This window comes from Zeugodacus cucurbitae, chromosome 3, assembly GCF_028554725.1.
Source record: "Zeugodacus cucurbitae isolate PBARC_wt_2022May chromosome 3, idZeuCucr1.2, whole genome shotgun sequence".
Taxonomy (NCBI): Eukaryota; Metazoa; Arthropoda; class Insecta; order Diptera; family Tephritidae; genus Zeugodacus; species Zeugodacus cucurbitae.
In genome coordinates, this window is record NC_071668.1 from 77660557 (window position 1) to 77686661 (window position 26105).

At 41.5% G+C, this 26105-nt stretch overlaps 5 protein-coding genes across 9 annotated transcripts in view; 3 read left to right on the top strand and 2 right to left on the bottom strand.

Annotated features, from left to right (window-relative positions):
• The window catches only part of LOC105211447 (uncharacterized), a 46486-nt gene extending 39207 nt beyond the window's left edge, over nt 1-7279 (top strand). For all 3 annotated transcript variants that reach the window (XM_029039727.2, XM_054227098.1, XM_054227099.1), the window contains 7 exons: nt 3165-3302; nt 3416-3556; nt 3636-3701; nt 3762-3905; nt 3999-4366; nt 4427-6274; nt 6353-7279. In XM_029039727.2, the coding sequence (XP_028895560.2) occupies nt 3165-3302; nt 3416-3556; nt 3636-3701; nt 3762-3905; nt 3999-4366; nt 4427-6274; nt 6353-6687 (3040 nt within the window). In that variant the 3' untranslated portion in view covers nt 6688-7279. The remainder of the gene's footprint in view (nt 1-3164; nt 3303-3415; nt 3557-3635; nt 3702-3761; nt 3906-3998; nt 4367-4426; nt 6275-6352) is intronic.
• A 2722-nt stretch (nt 7280-10001) lies between these two features.
• On the bottom strand, nt 10002-11001 carry LOC105211448 (uncharacterized). Of its 2 annotated transcripts, none has more exons than XM_011182864.3 (2): nt 10846-11001; nt 10002-10785 (listed from the first exon to the last, which is right to left on the bottom strand). In XM_011182864.3, the coding sequence occupies exons 1-2, from the start codon at nt 10894-10896 to the stop codon at nt 10144-10146; spliced, it is 693 nt and encodes a 230-aa protein (XP_011181166.2). In that variant the 5' UTR covers nt 10897-11001; the 3' UTR covers nt 10002-10143. The 2 variants fall into 2 exon arrangements, with proteins under 2 accessions (XP_011181166.2, XP_011181165.2); XM_011182863.3 differs by having other exon boundaries at nt 10002-10788; nt 10846-10949.
• Nucleotides 11002-12540: 1539 nt separating this feature from the next.
• On the top strand, nt 12541-19474 carry LOC105211505 (fibrillin-1). The gene is made up of 3 exons (XM_054227097.1): nt 12541-12832; nt 12973-18434; nt 18510-19474. The coding sequence occupies exons 1-3, from the start codon at nt 12597-12599 to the stop codon at nt 18566-18568; spliced, it is 5757 nt and encodes a 1918-aa protein (XP_054083072.1). The 5' UTR covers nt 12541-12596; the 3' UTR covers nt 18569-19474.
• LOC105211449 (multiple epidermal growth factor-like domains protein 10) lies at nt 18849-22020 on the bottom strand. The gene is made up of 5 exons (XM_011182865.3): nt 21762-22020; nt 21295-21406; nt 21164-21222; nt 19280-21091; nt 18849-19179 (listed from the first exon to the last, which is right to left on the bottom strand). Exons 1-5 carry the CDS (start codon nt 21842-21844, stop codon nt 18963-18965), a joined length of 2283 nt encoding a protein of 760 aa, XP_011181167.2. The 5' UTR covers nt 21845-22020; the 3' UTR covers nt 18849-18962.
• A 1981-nt stretch (nt 22021-24001) lies between these two features.
• LOC128920229 (epidermal growth factor-like protein) lies at nt 24002-25462 on the top strand. Of its 2 annotated transcripts, none has more exons than XM_054227107.1 (2): nt 24002-24929; nt 25005-25462. In XM_054227107.1, the coding sequence occupies exon 1, from the start codon at nt 24048-24050 to the stop codon at nt 24717-24719; it is 672 nt and encodes a 223-aa protein (XP_054083082.1). In that variant the 5' UTR covers nt 24002-24047; the 3' UTR covers nt 24720-24929; nt 25005-25462. The 2 variants fall into 2 exon arrangements, with proteins under 2 accessions (XP_054083082.1, XP_054083081.1); XM_054227106.1 differs by having other exon boundaries at nt 24988-25455.
• Nucleotides 25463-26105: the final 643 nt, after the last annotated feature.

The following is a 26105-nucleotide window of genomic DNA, read 5'->3' on the forward strand; positions in this document are numbered from 1 at the left end:
AGCGCGGTGTCAAGATAAAAACACACAGCAGTGCTGTCAATAGAACGCTTTGCATGTGTGTGCTTGAGAGTTGAGAAGTTGACTTTGTAGATTTGTATATATACAAGTGAATACACTGCCCATTGATACACATGGACCTTACAGGCTCTCACTCTTAATTTTGCTGCAAGCATCTTCATTTATAATGAACAAAAATTAATTTCTTTAAACACAAGGAAGATTCGACTTTATTGTAGCATTGCTCTTTTGACTTACGCTGTATCCGCAATTTCATTCCAACTGGAATGCAGCAACAACAAAGAAATGGTTGCAGAAACAACCAGGAATTTAGGCTAAAAGTCAAGTGGCACAAATGCAAAAATGTTAGCTGTAATGAATGACGCGAACAAAACACAAGTAATGCGCTTGTAACTACAAATACAAGAACAAAAAACACACTCCAACCAACAACAAACACACTACAGCTGAAACTCGCGAACTTCTCGCACGCCACCGCCCGTGACATGATTTGCTCAAGCGGAATGCATAAATGAGATTGCAAGTGGCAAGTATCAAAACTTCTTTTTCTATTACAAAACAACGCGAAATAAGCAGATAATAGCAGCAAACAGAGTGTTCGTATTCCCCACAGTCGCGTGAAATATGTGTGACAACAGGCGCTGGGGAGGGCACACATGCACATTCACATGCATTCGGTGGCAGCAGCGCATTGTGGCATGCAGTAGCAAGTAGCAACATGACACACTGTTGACGACAACACACTTGCGCTTGTCTCCATGCCGCGTCAATGACTGCACCCACTTCGGCGGCAGCGGCCCATTGCAATGGCAATCATAACGTGTTATTTCATTGCATATTTACGAGCGCCATATTAAATGATGCAGCAAGAATTTGCACGCTTCTGCTCTCTGGCGTTGGACATTCTTCGCAACTTCTGATTTTTTTTTTAATTTTCCTCTTTGTTGCTGAAGTAGCAGCTAGTCTACAATGTTGGAGCAGGATTTGTATTTAATTTTGCTTGTGTTTGGACTAGTAACTTATATGCTTGGAATAATTAAAATTTCGACTAAATTATGGATTCCAAAAATAATTTCGAAATATTTCGCAATTTTTTTTTTATATTCAGCTTATATAGTATTCTGAAAAATATATGTACATATATACATATCACATCATCATCATGAAAATATGGACACATTTTTAGCATCTTTCTGTTGATTTATTTAAAAAAATTTATAAAAAGATTAATTAAGAGCTAATTCAGAAGTATATTTAAGCCGAAAATAAAATAAAAATTACTAAAAATCCGCAACATATGAACACTCGGAAAATTCCGAATAGCATTGAAGTGAGAAACCCTGAAGCTATAAACGCGAATAATTTTCTGGACACCACACCAAATAAGAACGCTTTAAAATGTCGGCAGCTACCATTGTGTGAAATTCCTGCACAGCTTCTTCTTTCGCCGCCGCCAAATCGGAAGCAAGTATTGCCAAACGAAGCGTGGCGATTCAAGTTGTAGTCAGCAGCCAAATATAAACTTGCATATGCATAGACTTAAACAGTTCATAAAGCTTACCGTTACATATGCACGCCACTTGATAGAGTTAAAATACCCAGCAGTGAATCGGTACAGGAAAATAAGTCAGAGGTAGATCGAAAATATACAACTTTCCTATTAGCACACGATAGAAAAAGCTGTAGGACACTGGTCGTCATGCTCACTGGTCACAGCCTAGTAGCGGCGCACGCCTACAAAATGGGGCTGTGAGATCGGGAGGAATAGAGAAAGTGTCAAGAGCAGGGCAGCAAAGAAACAGTTTATAATCTCTTTTGCGTTTTTTTTCATCATTTGGTAAAATCGGGTAATTACTTCCCTCAGCTCCAAAAAATTTTATTATATTTTGAATTCCATCTGATTCACTTTATAAAACATAGATCAAAAACAAGATATCGGAATAAAACTTTGCACAAATACTGTACTTGAGGTGCGGGATCACTTATTAAAAATTTGTTTGAAATCGGACTATAACTTTTCAAGGCCCCAGATATGGAATATGAAGCCCTCAGTGTCTATGAATTATATTTGACCGAAAATATCGGTAAATCGCTCAGATATTTTGTAGAAATTCAAAGGGAATCTTTTTTCAATGTCTCTAGGGTCAAGCACTGGTCGATTAAATCGATTTTTTTTTATATCGCTCTTGGACATTTGACCTGTTTGCATCCCAAACACATTCTCAACTGAAAATGTCACTTTTTGAGCCGAATTCTCGACGTTTGCGGAAAATTTTGCTTTTCTTTTTTTATTCCAAAAAAAGTGCGGCTGAGGCTCATCCACATTTGTAACCGTTTTTATACAAAAAAAATTAAATTTACAAAAAAACGGCGGAAGCAAAGTTGTAGACCTAATAACTATGTGCCAAAAATGGGTAAAATCAGGTAATTAGTCTAGCTTACATATACCAAATATTAAGTAGATATCTTAAAAATTAAACATATAGTCTTGAATATGGTTCTATAGCTTTATATTGAAAATAAGTGAAATCGGTTCAGAAATTACCCAGCACTCACATATTACATATAATCCTTTTTGGCTATTTTAGTGTATGTACTATGTATGCCGAATATATGAATCAAATTAAAAAAAAAAATCCTAAAGATATTAAATAAATACTTATTTCCCTTATACTTTCGATAGTTGGAAACGTCACTTAATTTTTAAGTTGCTGCACCCACCCTAGTGCATTGATAATTTAATATGTTTGTGAATGTGTGCACTTCCGCTATCGCGACTTCAGTTTCCACTCGCACTCGCACTCGTCGGAGTAAACAGGATAATTACGACAATGTTAAATGCAGCGATAAGAATGGGTTCAAAATGCGACGCCGAAGATTGCGTCAGCAGCGAAGTCATGTTACAACGTATTACAACAGTTAGTTTACAACGGTTTTTTATAAGTTTGTCGCAGCAAACGAGCACATGCTACAAGGATTTGCGTACAAACAATATTATTTCAATTCAGTTCAGTTAACTTTGCGAAACTCTCTGCTCTCGTCGGTATTGACTACTTGCAGACAAGATTGCAATGAAGCTTGCGTCACTTGTGCGCTTTTTCACTTCTTTATGACATAAATTTCACAATGTGTATTTCCACTTCCAGATCAGTTACCAGCAATCGTTTGCGTTGGATAAACGAAACTGATTTACCGAGAAATTTACAAACGATTGATTTTCGTGCCAATCCGCTTTCGATAATTATGCCGAAAGCGCTGAGGGGCATGACGAGATTGCGAAAATTGTGAGTAACAAATGATAAAATAGCAAATTTTATTAGAAATTCCCTTAAGCATTTGTTTATATTAATTGATTGTTGTTGTTGTTTTTCATTTATTTACTTCTGCATTGCATTAGAATTCTGTCCGATGTGCGTTCACTGAAGGTTTTCCCCGATCTTGAAGGCTGCTTCTCATTGGAGGTCATAAAACTAGATCGTGCCGGCATCAAGGAAGTGCCCGCCAATTTGTGTCGTCAAACACCAAGACTGAAAAGCTTGTAAGTTTCCCATATCTAATTATGAATAAAGCAGTTTTCGCTTTTTGAATAGTTTAATGGAAATTTAATTTCCTTTCAGAGAGCTAAAAACGAATTCCTTAGTGCGCATTCCCAATTTAGCCAATTGCAGAGAATTAAGACTGTTGTAAGTACTAAGAAATTACATTCCCGGAGCTTACTCAATAAGATTTCCGTTTCTTTTCAGAGATCTTTCGAGTAATTATATTGAATCGCTTAGTGGGCGACCCTTCGCCGGCCTTAAACAACTGCACGATTTGGTGTTGTCGTACAATCGCATCAAAGCGTTACCTTACGATGCCTTCTTCGGCATACCACGTTTACAGTTGTTGTATGTGTTTTCGAAATATTTTTTATCTGTTCCATTTCACTACTCACTATTTTTCAAATCACAACTTTGACTTGTCTTCTATATTTACATTAGAGACTTAGAAGGTAATGAGATCACCACCATACACAAAGAAGCCTTTATGCCTTTCGCCAAGTTGGAGGATCTCAATTTGGGCAATAATATCTTCCCTGAGCTTCCATCCGCCGGCCTAAACAAGTTGCTGCATTTAAAGACTTTTAACAATCCGAAGCTGCGCGAGTTCCCCGCGCCCGACACGTTCCCACGCATTCAAACGCTCATACTTTCATACGCTTACCACTGTTGCCCCTTCATACCGTTAGTGGCGATGTCGGCAGCTAAGAAACCGCCACTTGTACAAGAAGCTGTGCTCTTTCCATCCGATTCAGAGTTCGATATGAGCTTGTGGAACAATAGCATGATGGACATATGGCCGCAGCTGCGTAAGTGACTGAGATTTGAACAAAAATCATAGCATATATTTCTCCATCTCTGCATTACAGAAAATCTCAGCAAAAAGTTTGGCAACCAAATGCACGATATTTGGGATAATTTCGGGCAAGACTTTAATTATCCCGGGAATATTCCAACTTATGTCGAGGAATACTTCGAGGAAGACGGTACAGGTACCACGACAAGTTCAATGAGCATGACCAGCAGTTTTGCCGGTTTCAGTAATGGTCTCTTCGGCACAATGGATATCGACATAGTTCCCGGTTCCATACAATGTCTACCGATGCCCGGTCCGTTTTTGCCTTGCTCCGACCTATTTGACTGGTGGACTCTACGCTGTGGCATTTGGGTTGTCTATCTGCTGGCGTTGCTGGGTAACGGTACTGTCATTATAGTGTTGTTGTTTTCACGCTCCAAAATGGATGTACCCCGCTTTCTGGTATGCAATTTAGCCGCCGCCGATTTCCTAATGGGCATTTACCTTGGTACATTAGCCATAGTAGACGCCGGCACATTGGGAGAGTTTCGCAAGTTCGCCATTCCGTGGCAGATGTCGCGCACATGCCAGTTTTCTGGTTTCATGGCGGTGCTCTCATCGGAGTTGTCGGTATATACGTTGGCGGTGATTACCTTAGAGCGTAATTATGCAATAACACATGCGATACATTTAAACAAGCGACTGTCACTGCATCAGGCCGCATACATCATGGCTGCTGGATGGACATTCGCACTAATCATGGCAACCCTACCATTGTTGGGCATCTCAGACTATCGGAAATTTGCTGTATGTCTGCCGTTCGAGACCACAACCAGCGTGGCCAGTTTAACGTATGTCATTGCGTTGATGTTCATCAACGGCTGTGCCTTCTTGACACTGATGGGCTGTTATTTGAAAATGTACTGGGCCATACGTGGCTCACAGGCCTGGAATAGTAATGACTCCCGCATAGCGAAACGCATGGCACTACTTGTTTTTACCGATTTTCTATGTTGGTCTCCGATAGCTTTCTTCTCCATCACTGCCATATTTGGTTTGCAACTGATCACACTGGAACAAGCCAAAATATTCACAGTATTCGTGCTGCCATTGAATTCTTGCTGCAATCCTTTCCTCTATGCCATCATGACGAAGCAATTCAAGAAAGATTGCATCACGCTGTGCAAACACTTCGAGGAGACGCGTGTAACACGTGGCGCTGCCGCTGCAAACACAGCGCTAGCCGGCGGTCTAAGCCGACGAGGCGGTGTGCGCATGCCAAAGGAATTGCCACCCTTGCTGCCCGCCCCACATCCGCCCGGCTGTCGTTCTTTGCGCATGATGCCCAATGAAATGCCCAATTGGCACAAGTTACAAGAGCGCGATCAAAGACGTGAGTCCTGGATTTGCATGACGTGGCACCGTTTGGCAATCTGTTGTCACTGCACCGATCCAGAAGATGACGACGATGATGACGTGCTGACACCAGAGCGGCGGCGTCTTGGCGGACGTCGCCAACGCAAGCCGAACAAGTCGAATCATCGTCATGCGCGTACACGCTCGCACAACGCCAATACAGAACCGTACCTTTATCAGTTCGCTGAGCTTAAGCAGAAACAGAAGCAGACACGCGCCAGCTCGATATCTAGTGAGAACTTCTGTTCGTCACGTTCATCTAGTTGGCGCAATGGACCACCATCGGCGGGCGCGCTGCCACACACATGCAACATACCACTCAAGATGATGGATCCGAATCGTCGGAGACACTCGGCGTGGCTGATTACACGAAAAACATCGCAAGATTCGAATTTATCGAGCTCACGCAATGACAGCTCGGCTTCAGCCACAACGGCCAGCACTTCCACGTTCCGGTTGTCGCGTTCAAGTGCGGGTAGTACCACGCCACTGCCGTCCATCATGGGTGAGTTCCTGCTTATCACATCATCTTTACCACGACCATACCTAATAATCTCCTCTCTCCCCTCTCTGTATGTGTCAGCGCATAGCAGCAAATCACAGCAACAGCAATTGCAGCAACACTCGACACTGCCGTCCAAGCCACGTCTGGTGCGTCAAGAGGCAGTGCAAGAGGAAGAAGACTCCTCGCCACCGCGTCTGGGTGTACGCTTTCTGCCCACCATACCATCGGCGGCCGACAGTTCCATTGTCATGGAGGATGGCGACTCAGCCATGAACGTAGCCAGCGTCATGGGCATGCCACTGCCGGGCGCAGCCAGCGGCTTCTACACTGTGCTGCAGGCGCAAAGCGGCGGCGCGGCGAAAACACTGCTCACCACGGCGTCTAGTCCACCAAAGGAGGAACAGCCGCCATGACACTGCTGCCAGTGCACAGGCGACGTGAAACCAAAATCGGTACCACCAATAAGTGATAACAATGTGAAACCTTGTATTAGTGAGGCATTTCTTTGACGCTTTTATGGCGCTTAAGTTTCAATGTACTTTCTCAGTGCTGCATGTCGGCTGTATGTCTGTATATACATAACGGAATTAGTGCATCAACTGTACCGACCGTGTAATGCATATTCAAGTAGTTACCATTATTTATATATTTAATGAATTAAGTACAACTATTACAAAAACAAGAAGTAGGTAGTCAATTTGTACAGTAGCCGTTAGAAATGTGTGTTTGTATGTTTGTACGTATGTAGTTAAATGCTAAGCTCTTAAAAACATGAATGAGATTTAAGTTTAAATTACTCAAAATATTTGTATGTATGTATGTATGCAATGCTGAGCACTTATCTGGACGCTAGGTGCTTAGGCCCGAGAGATTTCTTACACAAACTATTTAAAACACGATTTCATAGAGCAAAATATTATCGAAATTATTTACATCTTTCCTCGCCAACATTTGCCCACTCATAACGTCACGTCCAAATAAAAGATACTGGTGTCCACTGATATATGCTTTGGCTGTAAACAAATTTATAATCTACAAAAATATTTCATTATTTAGTAAACATATTAATCATTTTGAAATTTTTGGCGAATATTTTATTTATTTTATTTTAATAACAACGAGGGAGCGAAAAAAGAAAGTTTATTAATCATCACGATTTGTATACTCTCGCAACAAATTTGCTAAAGAGAGTATAATAGTCTCGTTCACATAACGGTTGTTTGTGTCACTCAGAAATAAAAGAGTTAGATAGAGGATTATATATATATCTAAAGGGTCAGGATGGCGAGTAGAGTTGAAATCCGGATATCTGTCCGTCCGTCTGTCTGTCCGTCTGTGCAAGCTGTCTTGAGTAAAAATTTAGATATCTTAATGAAATTCGGTACACATAATGCTTGGGGTTGAGGAGGTTCGTAATGGAAATGGGCGAAGTCAGATCACTGTCACGGCCACAAAATGGCGAAAACCGAAAACACATAAAACGTCATAACTAAGCCATAAATTAAGTTATAAAAGTAAAATTTGATACAAAGGATCACCATAGGAAGGGACATATTCGGATATAATTTTTTTGGGTTTTTTGTATCTCACGAACCAATAAAGCTATATGAACCAAATTGTCGGCAGTCGTTTCCCTTATTTACACACCATTAAGGGGTTACATGGGTTTTTGTTTTTTTAGCTTATTAATTTCTTCAACATCTCAAGAATATTGTCCCAAATATTCAAGTCGATCCGAATAATAGTTTCGGAGATACAGCCTTTGGAGGGAGTGCGTTCCAAGTCAAGTACTATTGTTACTCAAAACTTTAAACGCGTTTTTCTCGGAACCGTGTTTTCAAAATCGCTTGTCAAATTTTCTCGAAAACTACTCAACCGATTTTGATGAAATTTTGAACAGGTGTTCGAGATACAATTTCTCGTGCTTGAACGAAGGATTTTTTTAATCAATAACAACTATTAAAAAAAAAAAGTCAACAAATTTGACCGAAATTTTTATTTTTTTGAAAAAATGTTTGACAAAACTCCAATTTTCACTTTTTTTGTCTTTCCTTCGTTCAAGCCCGAGATTATGGTCTTACCGAAAACACCTATTTTTTTTTTTTTTTTTTTTTTTTAATTTTGGTTGATCCTGTCAGGAGTTATGCTGACAACGCGGATGCACCTTTTTTCCGAGTGGTCACCGGAAATGACGTCGCAATGGAGGAGTTTTACTTTTTTTTTAAATTTCAGAAATTATTCTTTAAATATGTATCCATAGACAGAAAAAAGTTTGAATGAAATAAAAAAAAATTTACATAAAAAAAACATATTGAAAACAGGTCATTTTTACTATTTTTTTACGCGACAAAACCCATGTGACCCCTTAAAACAGTTGAAATCGAATAATAACAACGCCCACATCCCATACAAAGATTATGTTGAAAATTACTAAAAGTGAGTTAACTCACTAACGAAAAACGTCTGAAACACTAAATTTCACAGAAGAAATGACAGAAGGAAGCTGCAATCACAGTTTTTTAATGATAAAATGATAAATGGGCGTGGCGTCGCCTACTTATGGGTCAACAATCATTTCTCAGAAACTACTCGACCGATTTCAATGAAATTCGGTACATTTTCTTGACACCCTGATAACACGTGTGAAAAATCGGTTCACTACCAAGCCTACTCCCATATAACTCAATTTTTTATTCCTTCTGATTCCATCACTTTATAATATATAGTGTACCTTGGTGGTGAAAATGAGTGAAATTGGTTTAGAAATTACCTCAGCTCTCATATACTATTTATAACGATTTTCGTTATTCTATTGGATTTTATGTCGAATATATGGGTCAAATTGTGTGTTATCTTAGTAAAACTATATCAATGAATTGCGAGAGTGTAAATTGTTCGGTTGCACCCGAACTTAGCCTTTCCGTACTTGTTAATAATGGTCTTGAAAGCTGATAAACTATGCTTAAAAAATATTTTCGCTCGCTAACTTCGATAAAGAAATGCTCAAATTTTGTATGTTTTGAAGTGTTTTCACTTGTTTGTGTTGTTTGTTATTCATAATAACGGTGTATATTGTTTTTATATTGATTCGCATTTTCAGTGTGCTTGTAATAATGTAAAATACTAATAAGTCTAAAGTGATGGTATTTCCAAGAAGTACTTAGTGATAAGCAAGTGTGAGAATAAGAAAATAAAAATAAAAAATATAATGAAATAAATATTTTCAAATGCATACATATATATACTTATATGTATGTGTAGAAGGCAATGAAAATTGCGCCGCTTTTTATCGTTTATTCTTGAATGAATTTATGTTAAGCATATGGCACGCAGGCCTTCAAGTTCAAGTTCCGACATTTTTATCAGACCTCAATTGTATCAACACACTATAGTACTAATTCACTTCGCGCTTTACGGAAGCAAACCTTTTTTTTTTGTTTTATAGTTAAATATTAATGAATTGTGGCCGTATTTCATACAATTAGTATACATATAAGTTTTTTTTTTATTTTAGTGCAACTAGGCGACGGTACTCGTTTGGTTGTGTGCCTTGTTGCTGAGCTGATTATAGGCCAAGCCTTAAATCATTATTAGTGCATATACATATACAATTATATTTAATATATATTCATATATATAATCAAAAAAAAATGCAAAAACATTTTAGTTTTTAGCGATAACTGAAAAATTTAATATTTCAAGTGGAATGTAAGGAATTTATAAAATATCAAATTCAAAGTTAGAAAGGAATTTATTTCTTAAATTTTAATATTCGTTAAATATTATAAACAAAAAGCTTATCAAAGCATTCAAAGCTTACTTAAGCTTATTCAACGCTAAAAATTCGGCAGCTATTTTGCGAGAGTTATTCAATTTTGATTTATCGGCACTAGCTCGAGTGCCATCTGTAGAAATTCCTTCAACCCCGTTAATTGATCCTTACTACTTTCGCCCGCTTTAAAGTGCTCATACCAATCAGCCAAGCGCTGGTGCTGCCTTTGCTGAGCATCACTTAGCGTATCCCAAAACTGCTCGAAAGCTCTGCGGAATTTCCGCACCGCATCATCCACGGCGCTGTGCACACGCCAATTCAGCTCGAGCAACTGCAATTTATCAAGCACTTTCTTCAAAACGCTAGCCTTACTGTCCTCGTCTTTGCTATGTAGTATGTTGTCGAATTCGGCATACATATCGCCGATGTCCCTGATCAGTGAATTTCTGTCATTTGAAGGCGCAGCACTCAAACGCTCCAGCATACTGGTCAAGCGCGGTGTAAGCGCTCGAACGTATGCGTCGTCCGCGGGCAGCGCTTTCAGCTCCTTCAGCAAGTCGGCAACGAATCGCGCAGACTCCGCTATGAGCGTATTGAAATATTTGTCTACGCCATCGAGCGTTGCGACAATCACTGGCTCGAGCGCTTGCACAAAACTGGCTTCATTCGTTTTGGTTATGTGGGGTTGCTGCAATTCATTTAACTTTGTGTCCGCCTGAAACGGTTGGGCGGCTATGTGCTGCTGGGGAAAGAAAGTTCAATATTATGTTGCGGCAACTATTTGTTCACTGTGTTTCACCTGCAGTGTTAAGTATATGCACAGCAACAATAAACCCGTTGATTTCACCATATTGGTGTAGATTTTTACTGAGCCACTGTTATGAAGTGACTAAGAGTGCAGCTAAACAGCATTATTTATATATACCTAGTTGTGGAAAGCTAGTGGAAAAATATTCAATTATTCTAAAGAATAGTTGTTTCATGCTAATTATAAACGCTACTCAGAAATACTGAAACACCGTAAGCCCACTTGATGAGTTCGCCAACCGGTTTTGAGCTATTAGCTATACAATGCTATCGTATCAATTAATATAGTAGCACGTAAGTGAACTCTTCTACCAAGAATAAGTTGATAATGATAAACATATACTGAGGCTAATAGATTGCCAGATATTAGCGATTACCAAACAACATAGGCAAAAACATTACTCCCATTCAAAATGAGATTTTCGACATTAATTCAAATGAAATTGTAGAAAACTGTTGTTAAGTAGCCTGATGGCATTTTGTTGATATGGGATGTTTTTTAGACATCAAGAAGAAATAAACCACTTAAATAACATTCAGCCGATGGACTCAATTTTCGACAATTTTGTGCTGCAATTTTTGGCCAATTGTGATTACTTCAAAAACTCAGCAACTTCCACCACAGTATGCTCTACCACTCGTATACGATCTCTGTTTTGCGCGTCCACGAACTCAGTGTTATTTAGTCGTAACATAAATCACGACTTATGAAAGTCAATTTAGTGTTGTAGTAGTACCTTTATTATATATTAAGGACAGACTCGTTGTCCGATGGCTTAACCTTCTTCCGTTAAAACATGGAAAGCACCAACGACCGTTGCTGTAGGATTGAGAGACTCGAGTATGGCAGTAGTTATGCATTTGCTCTTAAGCTAGTACTCCAGCCTATTTGGACAAAATGATACTCAGTCTGGAAGTTTTAGTTGTGTGGTTTTCTTATTGAAATTAGCAGTTCTTTAAATAAATCTTTTAGAAACACAACTACCAGCGTTTTCATCGCTAGACGTTTCACAAAATATAGTAAATGTAAATAAAACATCGCACATTATTGCATGCGGCGCAGCAGCAGATAAGCAGAGAGTTTAATAAACGGCATCTTATTGTCTAATAAGTAGATCATTTGCATTCGCATTTATCTGCAAAGCGTGACGAGATGCAGCGGTCACATTGTACGTACATATTTGCTGATTCGTTAGCATTATTCTACGGATCGTGGTAAAAAAGGAATGCATATGCCGATCAGTTCATTCTAAGCTGTCAGCCTTGTACCTATACATAGGACTATTTATACACTCAGTTATGGCTTAACGAAAGAGTCATTCTCATTCTTAAAAAGATGCTTCCACATAAATTTTATGTGTAAAAAATGAAAGTGACTAAAGCTTATGCGTCGAACCATATTTTATATCACATAATTGATTGCGTGCTACCCTTTGCAAGAATATTTTGCTCCAATACCGTTTTACGCTTCGTATGCCGTCGCCGCGCAGATAAGGCTTAACAAACGGATGTCGGTTTGACGACGAAGATTGGTCTACATGAAAGAAGGAAAGAAAGAACGGATTAAATAAATATAAATATATATAGAAATAAATATACATATATGAATACTATATATATTCTTATACATCACGGATAGCACACTAACATATTTCTGCACAGATTTGTTTCAAGTATTATTACCCCGATTATCGAAATCAGTTGGTCTTTGAATGTCGCGCGAATAATACGAATAACGGAAAAATGCGCTTAGCTAATTTGTTGTTGCTTCTGCTCATACTCGGTATGATTAGCAACTCATTGGCTAAAGTTTGTAAAGTGAATAATGGTACACAAGAAATTCGTGTGTGTTGTCCGGGATACGATAGAGTGAAGAATAGGTGCATACCTATCTGCCCACTAGGCTGTTTAAATGGTAGGTGCACCAAACCGAATGTGTGTGAGTGCAACAAAGGCTATAAAAAACATAATGATCATCGGTAGGTGCAATTGATAGATTGTGAATATAGATATATATACTACCTGACTTATATGTATACACTTATTCAGATAAAGAGACAAATTAAATTAATAAATTTTCATTTTAATAAAACTGCGTAAATCCAATTTTCTCCAATAGTTGCGTACCCATATGCGATAACTGTACGAACGGCAACTGTATTGGACCGAATAACTGCAAATGCATTACCGATTATGTGCAAAATGGGTCTGGCGACTGTGTGCCCGTCTGTAATTTAGACTGCAAGAACGGTGAATGCATTGCGCCCAATAAATGTAGGTGCCCACAGGGCTATCGTGCAAATGAAAACGGTGGCTGTGATCCCATTTGCTCAAGCGGCTGTTCGAATGGTCGGTGCGTCGCTCCTGAGACCTGTGACTGCCTCAAAGGATATTCACTGAACGCTTCATATATATGTGACCCGGTTTGTTCAAGCGGATGTGCGAATGGTCGGTGCGTCGCTCCTGAGACCTGTGACTGCAACAAAGGATATTCACTGAACAGTACAAATATATGTGACCCGGTTTGTTCAAGCGGATGTCCGAATGGTCGGTGCGTCGCTCCTGAGACCTGTGACTGCAATAAAGGATATACACTGAACAGTACAAATATATGTGACCCGGTTTGTTCAAGCGGATGTCCGAATGGTCGGTGCGTCGCTCCTGACACCTGTGACTGCAATAAAGGATATACACTGAACAGTACAAATATATGTGACCCGGTTTGTTCAAGCGGATGTCCGAATGGTCGGTGCGTCGCTCCTGAGACCTGTGACTGCAATAAAGGATATACACTGAACAGTACAAATATATGTGACCCGGTTTGCTCAAACGGATGTCCCAATGGTCGGTGCGTCTCTCCTGAGACCTGTGACTGCCTCAAAGGATATTCACTGAACGCTTCAAATATATGTGACCCGGTTTGTTCAAGCGGATGTCCGAATGGTCGGTGCGTCGCTCCTGAGACCTGTGACTGCAACAAAGGATATTCACTAAACAGTACAAATATATGTGACCCGATTTGTTCAAGCGGATGTCCGAATGGTCGGTGCGTCGCTCCTGAGACCTGTGAGTGCAACAAAGGGTATTCGCAGAACGCTCCAAATATATGTGACCCGGTTTGCTCAAGCAGATGTCCGAATGGGCGGTGCGTCGCTCCTGAGACCTGTGACTGCAACAAAGCATATTCACTCAGCGCTCTAAATACATGTGACCCGGTTTGTTCAAGCAGATGTCCGAATGGGCGGTGCGTCGCTCCTGAGACCTGTGACTGCCTCAAAGGATATTCACTGAACGCTTCAAATATATGTGACCCGGTTTGTTCAAGCGGATGTCCGAATGGTCGGTGCGTCGCTCCTGAGACCTGTGACTGCAACAAAGGATATTCACTAAACAGTACAAATATATGTGACCCGATTTGTTCAAGCGGATGTCCGAATGGTCGGTGCGTCGCTCCTGAGACCTGTGAGTGCCTCAAAGGATATTCACTGAACGCTTCAAATATATGTGACCCGGTTTGTTCAAGCGGATGTCCGAATGGCCGGTGCGTCGCTCCTGCGACCTGTGACTGCAACAAAGGATATTCACTGAATAGTACAAATATATGTGACCCGGTTTGCTCAAACGGATGTCCCAATGGTCGGTGCGTCTCTCCTGAGACCTGCGACTGCAACAAAGGATATTCACTGAACGCTTCAAATATATGTGACCCGGTTTGCTCAAACGGATGTCCCAATGGTCGGTGCGTCGCTCCTGATTCCTGTGATTGCAACGAAGGATATTCACAGAACGCTCCAAATATATGTGACCCGGTTTGCTCAAGCGGATGTCCGAATGGTCGGTGCGTCGCTCCTGAGGCCTGCGACTGCAACAACGGATATTCACTCAGCGCTCCAAATACATGTAACCCGGTTTGCTCAAGCGGATGTCCGAATGGTCGGTGCGTCGCTCCTGAGACCTGTGAGTGCAACGAAGGGTATTCACACAACGCTACAAATATATGTGACCCGGTTTGCTCAAGCGGATGTCCGAATGGTCGGTGCGTCGCTCCTGAGACCTGTGAGTGCAACAAAGGGTATTCACAGAACGCTCCAAATATATGTGACCCGGTTTGCTCAAGCAGATGTCCGAATGAGCGGTGCGTCGCTCCTGAGACCTGTGACTGCAACAAAGCATATTCACTCAGCGCTCTAAATACATGTGACCCGGTTTGTTCAAGCGGATGTCCGAATGGTCGTTGCGACGCTCCTGAGACCTGTAACTGCAACGAAGGATATTCACTGAACGTTACAAATATATGTGACCCGGTTTGCTCAAACGGATGTCCCAATGGTCGGTGCGTCTCTCCTGAGACCTGTGACTGCAACAAAGGATATTCACTGAACGCTTCAAATATATGTGACCCGGTTTGTTCTAGCGGATGTCCGAATGGTCGGTGCGTCGCTCCTGAGACCTGTGAGTGCAACAAAGGGTATTCGCAGAACGCTCCAAATATATGTGACCCGGTTTGCTCAAGCAGATGTCCGAATGGTCGGTGCGTCGCTCCTGAGACCTGTGAGTGCAACAAAGGGTATTCGCAGAACGCTCCAAATATATGCGACCCAGTTTGCTCAAGCGGATGTCCGAACGGTCGGTGCGTCGCTCCTGAGACCTGTGACTGCCTCAAAGGATATTCACTGAACGCTTCAAATATATGTGACCCGGTTTGTTCAAGCGGATGTCCGAATGGTCGGTGCGTCGCTCCTGAGACCTGTGACTGCAACAAAGGATATTCACTGAACAGTACAAATATATGTGACCCGATTTGTTCAAGCGGATGTCCGAATGGTCGGTGCGTCGCTCCTGAAACCTGTGACTGCAACAAAGGATATTCACTGAACAGTACAAATATATGTGACCCGATTTGTTCAAGCGGATGTCCGAATGGTCGGTGCGTCGCTCCTGAGACCTGTGACTGCCTCAAAGTATATTCACTGAACGCTTCAAATATATGTGACCCGGTTTGTTCAAGCGGATGTCCGAATGGCCGGTGCGTCGCTCCTGCGACCTGTGACTGCAACAAAGGATATTCACTGAATAGTACAAATATATGTGACCCGGTTTGCTCAAACGGATGTCCCAATGGTCGGTGCGTCTCTCCTGAGACCTGCGACTGCAACAAAGGATATTCACTGAACGCTTCAAATATATGTGACCCGGTTTGTTCTAGCGGATGTCCGAATGGTCGGTGCGTCGCTCCTGAGACCTGTGAGTGCAACAAAGGGTATTCGCAGAACGCTCCAAATATATGTGACCCGGTTTGCTCAAGCAGATGTCCGAATGGGCGGTGCGTCGCTCCTGAGACCTGTGACTGCAACAAAGCATATTCACTCACCGCTCTAAATACATGTGACCCGGTTTGTTCAAGCAGATGTCCGAATGGGCGGTGCGTCGCTCCTGAGACCTGTGACTGCCTCAAAGGATATTCACTGAACGCTTCAAATATATGTGACCCGGTTTGTTCAAGCGGATGTCCGAATGGTCGGTGCGTCGCTCCTGAGACCTGTGAGTGCAACAAAGGGTATTCGCAGAACGCTCCAAATATATGTGACCCGGTTTGCTCAAGCAGATGTCCGAATGGGCGGTGCGTCGCTCCTGAGACCTGTGACTGCAACAAAGCATATTCACTCAGCGCTCTAAATACATGTGACCCGGTTTGTTCAAGCAGATGTCCGAATGGGCGGTGCGTCGCTCCTGAGACCTGTGACTGCCTCAAAGGATATTCACTGAACGCTTCAAATATATGTGACCCGGTTTGTTCAAGCGGATGTCCGAATGGTCGGTGCGTCGCTCCTGAGACCTGTGACTGCAACAAAGGATATTCACTAAACAGTACAAATATATGTGACCCGATTTGTTCAAGCGGATGTCCGAATGGTCGGTGCGTCGCTCCTGAGACCTGTGACTGCCTCAAAGGATATTCACTGAACGCTTCAAATATATGTGACCCGGTTTGTTCAAGCGGATGTCCGAATGGCCGGTGCGTCGCTCCTGCGACCTGTGACTGCAACAAAGGATATTCACTGAATAGTACAAATATATGTGACCCGGTTTGCTCAAACGGATGTCCCAATGGTCGGTGCGTCTCTCCTGAGACCTGCGACTGCAACAAAGGATATTCACTGAACGCTTCAAATATATGTGACCCGGTTTGCTCAAACGGATGTCCCAATGGTCGGTGCGTCGCTCCTGAGACCTGTGACTGCAACAAAGCATATTCACTCAGCGCTCTAAATACATGTGACCCGGTTTGTTCAAGCAGATGTCCGAATGGGCGGTGCGTCGCTCCTGAGACCTGTGACTGCCTCAAAGGATATTCACTGAACGCTTCAAATATATGTGACCCGGTTTGTTCAAGCGGATGTCCGAATGGTCGGTGCGTCGCTCCTGAGACCTGTGACTGCAACAAAGGATATTCACTGAACAGTACAAATATATGTGACCCGATTTGTTCAAGCGGATGTCCGAATGGTCGGTGCGTCGCTCCTGAAACCTGTGACTGCAACAAAGGATATTCACTGAACAGTACAAATATATGTGACCCGATTTGTTCAAGCGGATGTCCGAATGGTCGGTGCGTCGCTCCTGAGACCTGTGACTGCCTCAAAGGATATTCACTGAACGCTTCAAATATATGTGACCCGGTTTGTTCAAGCGGATGTCCGAATGGCCGGTGCGTCGCTCCTGAGACCTGTGACTGCAATAAAGGATATACACTGAACGCTACAAATATATGTGACCCGATTTGCTCAAGCGGATGTCCGAATGGTCGGTGCATAGCTCCGGAGAAATGTGAGTGTTTCAATGGATTCCGGAAATCAAAGACGGAAACTTGCGAACCAGTCTGTTCTAATGGTTGCGTGAATGGTCAGTGTATATCTCCAAATACATGTGAATGCTTTGGAGGTTATGCTTTGAATAAGGAAAACGAATGTGTACCTATTTGTTCGACGGAATGTCAAAACGGTACATGTATGGCGCCTGAAACGTGCCAGTGTTACAAAGGATTTTTAATGTCCTCACATAATCGATGTGAACCAGTTTGCGAAGGTGGTTGTGTGAACGGTCACTGCATTGCTCCCGGAGTTTGTAGCGTTCACTCAACAGATTTATTGTTCAGCACAAGCACTAGAGGTTCCGTTCTAACAACACCGTTGCCGGCAAGGGAAAGTCGAATGTTTTCATATGATAATGACGACGACAGTGATGAAGACTATAACAATAGTGGGGATGGGAAAAATGATGGCGAGTATTCTGGAGACAGCAGTAAAACAAAAGGATTTTTTGAAGCTAAGTTTCGTTGCGGCAATCGGTGTATCCATGGAACTTGTCAAGATGACAGCTGTGTGTGCGACGACGGCTATGTGCTGGAAGAACAAGAGGGCAAGGATATCTGTGTTGCCATCACTCATGCAAGCAGCACATTTCTTAAACATTTTAGATTATATATCATACTGGCGGTGCTGTCATTACCGCTGACATTGTTAGTGTTGTGGGTTCTATGTCGTATCAGTTGTGAAAAGACGTACAATGTAGCAAAAAGGGGTAAGAACTCTTAATAAGATAAGTTTCAGATCTCTGCATATACTATTATATTGATTGGCGCTTCTATACTTTCAGAAAAGCGGATTGGGCTTAAAAACGTGGCTGGCAACGCAGACATTGTTCGAGTACCTTAGTGATAACGAGGACTTTTTAATAATTATATTTATGTGTGTATGTTATCGTTGAGTTTGAAATGATCTTCATATTTGTTATTAAGTAGTATAAGTTATAAGGAAAAATTAAAGAGTGTGTCAAAATTACTTTACTTCAAGTTTTATATGGTTAATCTCAAGGACAGTTACTCTGAGGTAAACATATTAACACATTATTATTATTACAACATATTATCCAAAGAAAATATGGAAAATTAATCTTGTGGAATACGTTTAAGGAAGAAGTGTAAAAGCTCCTGGGTAAATTTATTTTAAATTTATTTTCAAATTCAAATAATAAGTCTTAATATTTTCAAAGTTAGTTACATCACAACTTCATCATACAAAGAAAAGCTCTTTATTATCACATGTTCAATCAGCTATCCTCCCCATCCTGCACATTGAGGCCATCTTCTTCGCCAGCGCCTGGCATGACGATGCCGAATGTTGGATTTTCTATCAACCGCACGCCGTGCTTCTCGCGGAAGCGTCTCCGCGCATATTCGCGGTACACCAGTATCAAGGCAAGTCCACAAAAAGCAACCAGTAGAAGCGTCATTGTACAAATGGTCCAGCGTGAAACCGAAACTCCACTATAATGTTAAACGAACCATCATTGCAGAGAATTAAACATTTGGAAATTACGTAACAGTAAAACCAAATTTAGTTTTTAAAATAGTTTATTTATCTCACCTCGACGCTATATGACTCTCCGTAGATCCTAACTCGGAAACACATGCCCCACGTCGCTCGTTGTAAATCATTCCTTTTATGCACTGACATATACCATTGACATCGCATTTGCCATTCAAACAATTCCATTCATTGCAATATGCAACGCAAACCGGCAGGCCAGTGTCATTGCTCAGGTTAAGGCGATAACCGAGATCACAACTGCAAGCGTTCGGTCCAATACATCTGCCATGACCGCAGTCTTGTTCACAAATTGGCGCACACTCCGTGCGGCTGCCGTTGAGAAATGTATACCCTTCGAGGCAAACGCACTCATCCGGCCGCAGGCACTCAGCGTTAATGCAAGTATCTTTACAGATTGCATGACAGCGATGAGGTTCGCTGGCGTTCGTCATGCGATAGCCATCGCTACACTGGCACTTATTGGGCGCCACACACTTGCCATTCTCACACGAGGGTCGACAATGCGCGATGCAGAAATTGTGATGACGTGTCTCCGAATAGCCGCTCCAGCACTCGCACATGTCCGGCTCCACACAATTGCTATTGACGCACTGCGGCAAACAGATGGGATCGCAAATGGCGTTCGAACCTTTGCGCAACCGGAAACCCTCATAGCAACGGCATACGCCGCCTGCCGTACAAATGCTGTTGATGCACTTTTGTGTGCAGTGCGGCTCACAGCGTCCGGTCAGCCATTTTTTGGTATAACCTTTCTCGCATTGGCAAATGCCCGGTGCAATGCAATGCCCATGCCCGCAGTCGAAATTGCAAACTGGCTCGCACTCATTGGGCCGTTCTGCATTCGGGCGATAGCCGCTGAAACAGCGACAAGTCTCCGGTGCGGTACACGTGCCATGGACGCATGACTGCTTACAGACCGGTATGCAGAGATAAAAGAGCAGTGATTGGTATCCCGGCAAGCAGCTGCACACACCTGGACTTACACATTCACCATTCTTGCAACCACGCGGACAGTGTGGTTCACACTCAGTCAGTGAGCCATTCTTGAAGATGTAGCCCTCGTTGCAAGTACATGTATCGGGCGCAGTACAATGTCCATTGATGCAGTCCTTCGCGCAGTTCGGCTGGCAAACATGCGGCTCCACCTGTGTGTAACCCTGATGACACTCACAGTGTCCCGGTTCGTCACAGAAACCATTCAGACAGCCACGTGCACAAGTTGGTTCACACTCTGTGCGCGAATCATTGCGAAAGATATAGCCCTCCAGGCAGGTGCACTGGTTGGGAGCCGTACAATGTGCGTTCACACATTTCTCCTTACAGCTCGGTACACACGCAAGTCCTATCAAATTATAGTAGCCCTCCTGGCATTTGCAAACGTTCGGTGCACTGCAGTAACCGTTCGGGCAACCTCCTTGACACAACGGTTCACACTTTCCCAAGGTACCCAACCGCAACTCGTAACCATTCTGACAGCTACACTCATTGGGAGCCTTACACACGCCATTCTCACAGGGCTCTTCACAGATGGGCGTACACAGACCCAGCGTCTCGTTACTCTCATAGCCGAAATTACACGTACATTTCCCCGACGAATCACAACGCCCATTGGTGCAATCCGTCAAACATCTGGTCTCGCATTCAGTAGTACTGCCGTTGATGAAATTGTAGCCATCATTGCAGGCGCACGTCTCCGGTTCAATGCATTGCCCATTAATACAAGGCTCACTGCATTCCGGCTCACAGACGGTGCTATTCCTCAGATTCAGATAGCCTTCGGCGCAGAGGCATACATCGGGACGCACGCACTTGCCTGCCTTACAGTCCACGCACTTCGGCAGACAATCGCTGTGTGTGAGAAAAATGTGTACTTACTTACTGTATGCATAATATGGTATTCACTCAACCATGAAAACATACCCGGTTTTTGCATTGCGAACATAACCTTCACAACACACCTCGTCCATACCCGTGTAGGTCTATATTGGAAGAAAATTTGTGTTAAACATAAAGTGATTGTGTAATTCTGTTTCTGTGGAAAATGTGCTCACCTCTTTGACTGTGCGCAATATCAGGGGATTGGTGGTTGGACCACAAGTTGGACACTTCGCACCTACTGGATATTTGCGCATTGTCACGAGCGATAACCGAGTTTTGGACGTTCTGCGAATGAGTAAGAATTTACTTATATCTCTTCCAGATTCTCAAATCAATATATAGTTAAGTCAATGTGACCGCAAACTGCTTTGTTCTTCGAAGTAAACTAAAAATATCTCGAGTTGACAGATGCAAAACTACGCAAGTAATGTAATGAACTGTAAAGTGTTTTAGAGAACAATGAAGCGGTTCTGAAACCAAACCGAAGCCAGGTAGATTAGGTAGATTAGTACATTAGAAATTATTCTCGCCGAAGCTGCTTTTGCATACTCAAAAAAAATTTTTGATTCATAAATTTCGTTAAACAGTTTGATTTTTTTTATAATTTTGTGTGTATAATTGACAATGTAGAGAAACTTACGGTACTTTTACAACACATGCAGCTGCAAATGTTGCCAGCAGCTGGAAGCTTACGAGGAGCTGGTATTTCGTGAGATACATCATAACTTTATTTTACGTGTTAGCAATCACACGGGCCAGGAAATTCCGCTTGAATTGCACAACTCACAGTGTTCACTTTGTTTCGAAGGCTAAGTTTTTCCGGTTGCTTATACTGAAAAGATCGGTCACTTTCTGCGTTGGCACTCGTCGTCGGAATGAATAAATCTGTTGAATTGTATTAATTATTGATAGCAATTTGTAGGCGCACAAGACTGTTGGACTGTTGGTTGGCAATCATTATCGGCTTATCTACGCTCTACGCGAAGAAGAGCCGCTGCAAATAAAAACAACAATCTGCTGCCACAGAGGGCAGTAAAGCGCAAAAATCAATGAACTCGGAAAACAACAGCGCAGTGCTCCTTTTACAACCCATATACCATATATGTATATGTACGTAAAAAATTGTCATGTGCATATGTCGGCTACTGCCAAGGTATTTTATTCATTATATTTAGCACCATATCGGTTCTTGCAAGCGTTCTGCGTAGTGGCTACTATTTCCGTCTATGCTCTAGTACCCTTTACTGCCTCAGTGGTGCGATAAACACAAAAGGTCAGTGACAGAACTCAAGCAAAACGCAGCTCTAAATTAGCATATGAGATACAACGGCAGCATGATAAAGCGAGAGGCTTGACATTGAACACTCTCCAGCTAATATAGATAAAGCGCTTGCAACGAAGAATATGTAACAGTCGCCGGCGTATTTTTAGAAGAACGGGCAAATATTCTATGAAGAAATGGAAAGTGTTGATATGACAGAGGAAAGCAAAATGTTGGCGCCAAACGACACTCACAGAACTATATTAAAGCAAGAAAGCGAAGAGCGCTGCAAGAAAAAAGTTAGCATTTTATGTGATCGTAACACTTTAACTAGAAGTTGGTCTATTAACACAACCGAAACACATGGACCAGCGCGTTCTTTGTACATTGGACTCCATTCTGCAATGTAAAAGCTTTCTTTATTTCTACAGATATTTGGTGACTCTAATTTAACGCTATTTAAATACAACAAATACAGTTTTAAAACCACTGCATAGGTGAGCTTTCATGAGTAAGCTTTTATTAAGCTACTGGCGATATGCATATTTATTAATGCAAACATATTTATGCATACATACATACATATATATGACTAATTTTGTATGTGATTCAACGCCCAACACCCATCCCTAAATTTTGGATCGAACGCCGAAAGCTGCCAAAAGTTTCATATGCTTAATATGCGTATGAATCACTTCACACGCCGCTCGCGCATAGCAAATGGAACATTTTGATTCGATAATCTTAAACTTAAAGAAATAATTTGTTTTTTTTTTTTCTTTTTTTTAGCGTAAGGCAATGCATGGTACGATAAATAATAATTTTCATGTGCTCACCTCTTTGACCGTGGTCTAAACTACAAAAATTACTGAAAATCGCTGCAATGAGAGATTCTTAAATTGAAACATTGACGGACCCAGACATAGAGATGGATAGCGAATTTGAGAACTCCTTCAAGAGTTCCGTACCACAAACTTACCACGGATAAGAGTTATATAGAAAATTCCAACCACACGCTCTCGTTTTCCCATTACAACTATGTATATAAAGATAAGGAAAATAAACGAAATATTTTGGAGAACGTAGCCAGGAATGTGCTTGGATGCTGATAAACATTAATAATAATAATTAAAATATTTTGTAGATTTGCCTGTACTTTACTAATACAATACCTATAAAATCAGAGTTGTATTATACGGTTCCTCTGAATATCGAAATCAGTTGGTCTTTGAATGTCGCGGGAATTGCATACTATTTACAGAAGAGCGGAAATAATACGAATAACGGAAAAATGCGCTTAGCTAATTTGTGGTTGCCTCTGCTCATACTCGGTGTGATTAGCAACTCATTGGCTAAAGTTTGTAAAGTGAATAATGGTACACATGAAATTCGTGTGTGTTCTCCGGGATACGAAAGATCGAAGGGCCGGTGCATACCTCGCTGCACAAGGGGCTGAAAATGGTAGGTGCATCAAACCGAATGTGTGTGAGTGCAAAGGAGGCTATAAAACACAGAATGATCATCGGTAGGTGAATATATGTATATAGATACTACATTACTTATATTTATATATATATACTTATTCAGATAAAAAGACAAATTCAATTTATAAATTTTCATTGTAATAAAACTGCGTAAATCAAGTGCGATAACTGTACGAACGGCATGTGTATTGGACCCAATATGTGTAAATGCAATATCAATTATGAGAAAACCTCGACTGACGACTGTGTGCCCGTCTGTAAGCCAGCCTGCAAGAATGGTGAATGCATTGCGCCGAATAAATGTAGGTGCTCACAAGGCTATTGCAAAAACGCACATGGTGAGTGTGAACCGGTTTGCTCAAGCGGATGTCCGAATGGTCGGTGCGTCGCTCCTGAGACCTGTGAGTGCAACGAAGGGTATTCACAGAACGCTCCAAATATATGTGATCCGGTTTGCTCAAGCGGATGTCCGAATGGTCGGTGCGTCGCCCCTGAGACCTGTGAGTGCAACGAAGGGTATTCACAGAACGCTCCAAATATATGTGATCCGGTTTGCTCAAGCGGATGTCCGAATGGTCGGTGCGTCGCTCCTGAGACCTGTCACTGCAACAAAGGATATTCACTGAGCGCTACAAATATATGTGACCCGGTTTGTTCAAGCGGTTGTCTGAATGGTCGGTGCGTTGCTCCTGAGACCTGTGACTGCAATAAAGGATATTCACTGAGCGCTCTAAATATATGTGACCCGGTTTGTTCAAGCCGTTGTCTGAATGGTCGGTGCGTCGCTCCTGAGACCTGTGACTGCAATAAAGGATTTTCACTGATCGCTACAAATATGTGTGACCCGATTTGATCAAGCGGTTGTCTGAATGGTCGGTGCGTCGCTCGTGAGACCTCTGACTGCAACAAAGGATATTCACAGAGCGCTCCAAATATATGCGACCCGGTTTGCTTAAGCGGATGTCCGAATGTTCGGTGCGTCGCTCCTGAGACCTGTGACTGCAACAAAGGATATTCACTGGCAAATGTGTGCGTCCACGAACAGATAAGTTAATAAAATGAGGTAAGAATTCCTCAAAATATGAGTTCAAGATCTCTACATATTCTTTTCGATTGGTTAGCGCTTCTTTACTTTCAGAAAACCAACTTGGACTTAGAAGTATAACTGGCAACGCGGACATTGTTCGAGTGCTTTAGTGGGAACGGGTACTTTCGGACTTGGTTATATGGATGATAGTTTAGCGTTATTATTTGAGATAACATTCATACTTGTAATTCAGTAATATAAGTAAAGAAAGAGAATTAAAAAGTGTGACAAAATATTCGTACATCTTTTTTGAAGTTAATATTCAAGACAGTTAACCAGAGGTAAATATATATGTTATACGAGAAGAAAAATAGTTTCATTGTGTTCAAGAATCACGGCTTTTACGGCTACCATTAAAATTTAATAAGCAGTAAGCGATCACAGTGTTGGACTGGGAGCCTTCTCTGCTCTTTTTGGTAAAAGTTTTCATGTCTTTTTTGGTTTCTTTTTCATATCTTTCATTAATGTATAAGTAAGTCTCCTCATTATACGGGAATTTATTTGCTTCATAATTCCACAAGACTTGTACGAATTCCTCATTAATGTATTGCGGTAGATATTGTGCTCCCGTGTCTCTGATACAATTACTATTGCTGCACTGCCGCTTTAATTATCTTTCTTTCAATTTCAATCCTATTTACATAACCATATTACGGAAATATATTACGAAACTGATAAATACACTTTTTCCGATAAAAATGTTGAACCACTTGATATATAAATTCCCCGAAGCCACAGTGGTTCCGCCATAGGCCAAAAATCAAAATGTATACAGATGTCTTCTGAATTGTCCAAACTTGCTATTTGCAAACCGGGTTTTGCTAAAAATCTAACGGTACTTTCCAAAAATAGAGTTAAACGCATGGATACTTGTATTTTTTTAAAGCACATCAAACAATTTTTTTTTTAATATCGCAACAACAACGAATTTTAATTTGTTCTGGTAATTGATCAGGGTAACGAATTAAGATTATTTTTAATGGATTTTGAAGTTAAAGGTATATATTTTAACTTGTGAAATTAACTAAGTCTTACGTGATTTGTGTTTTAAGTGAAATAAGTGTTTTATATTACCTATTTTTTTGTATCTTTTTTCTGCGTCTTCAATGTGTTTACATAAAGGTTTAACTGTGTTCCTCCACGATCCCCCGT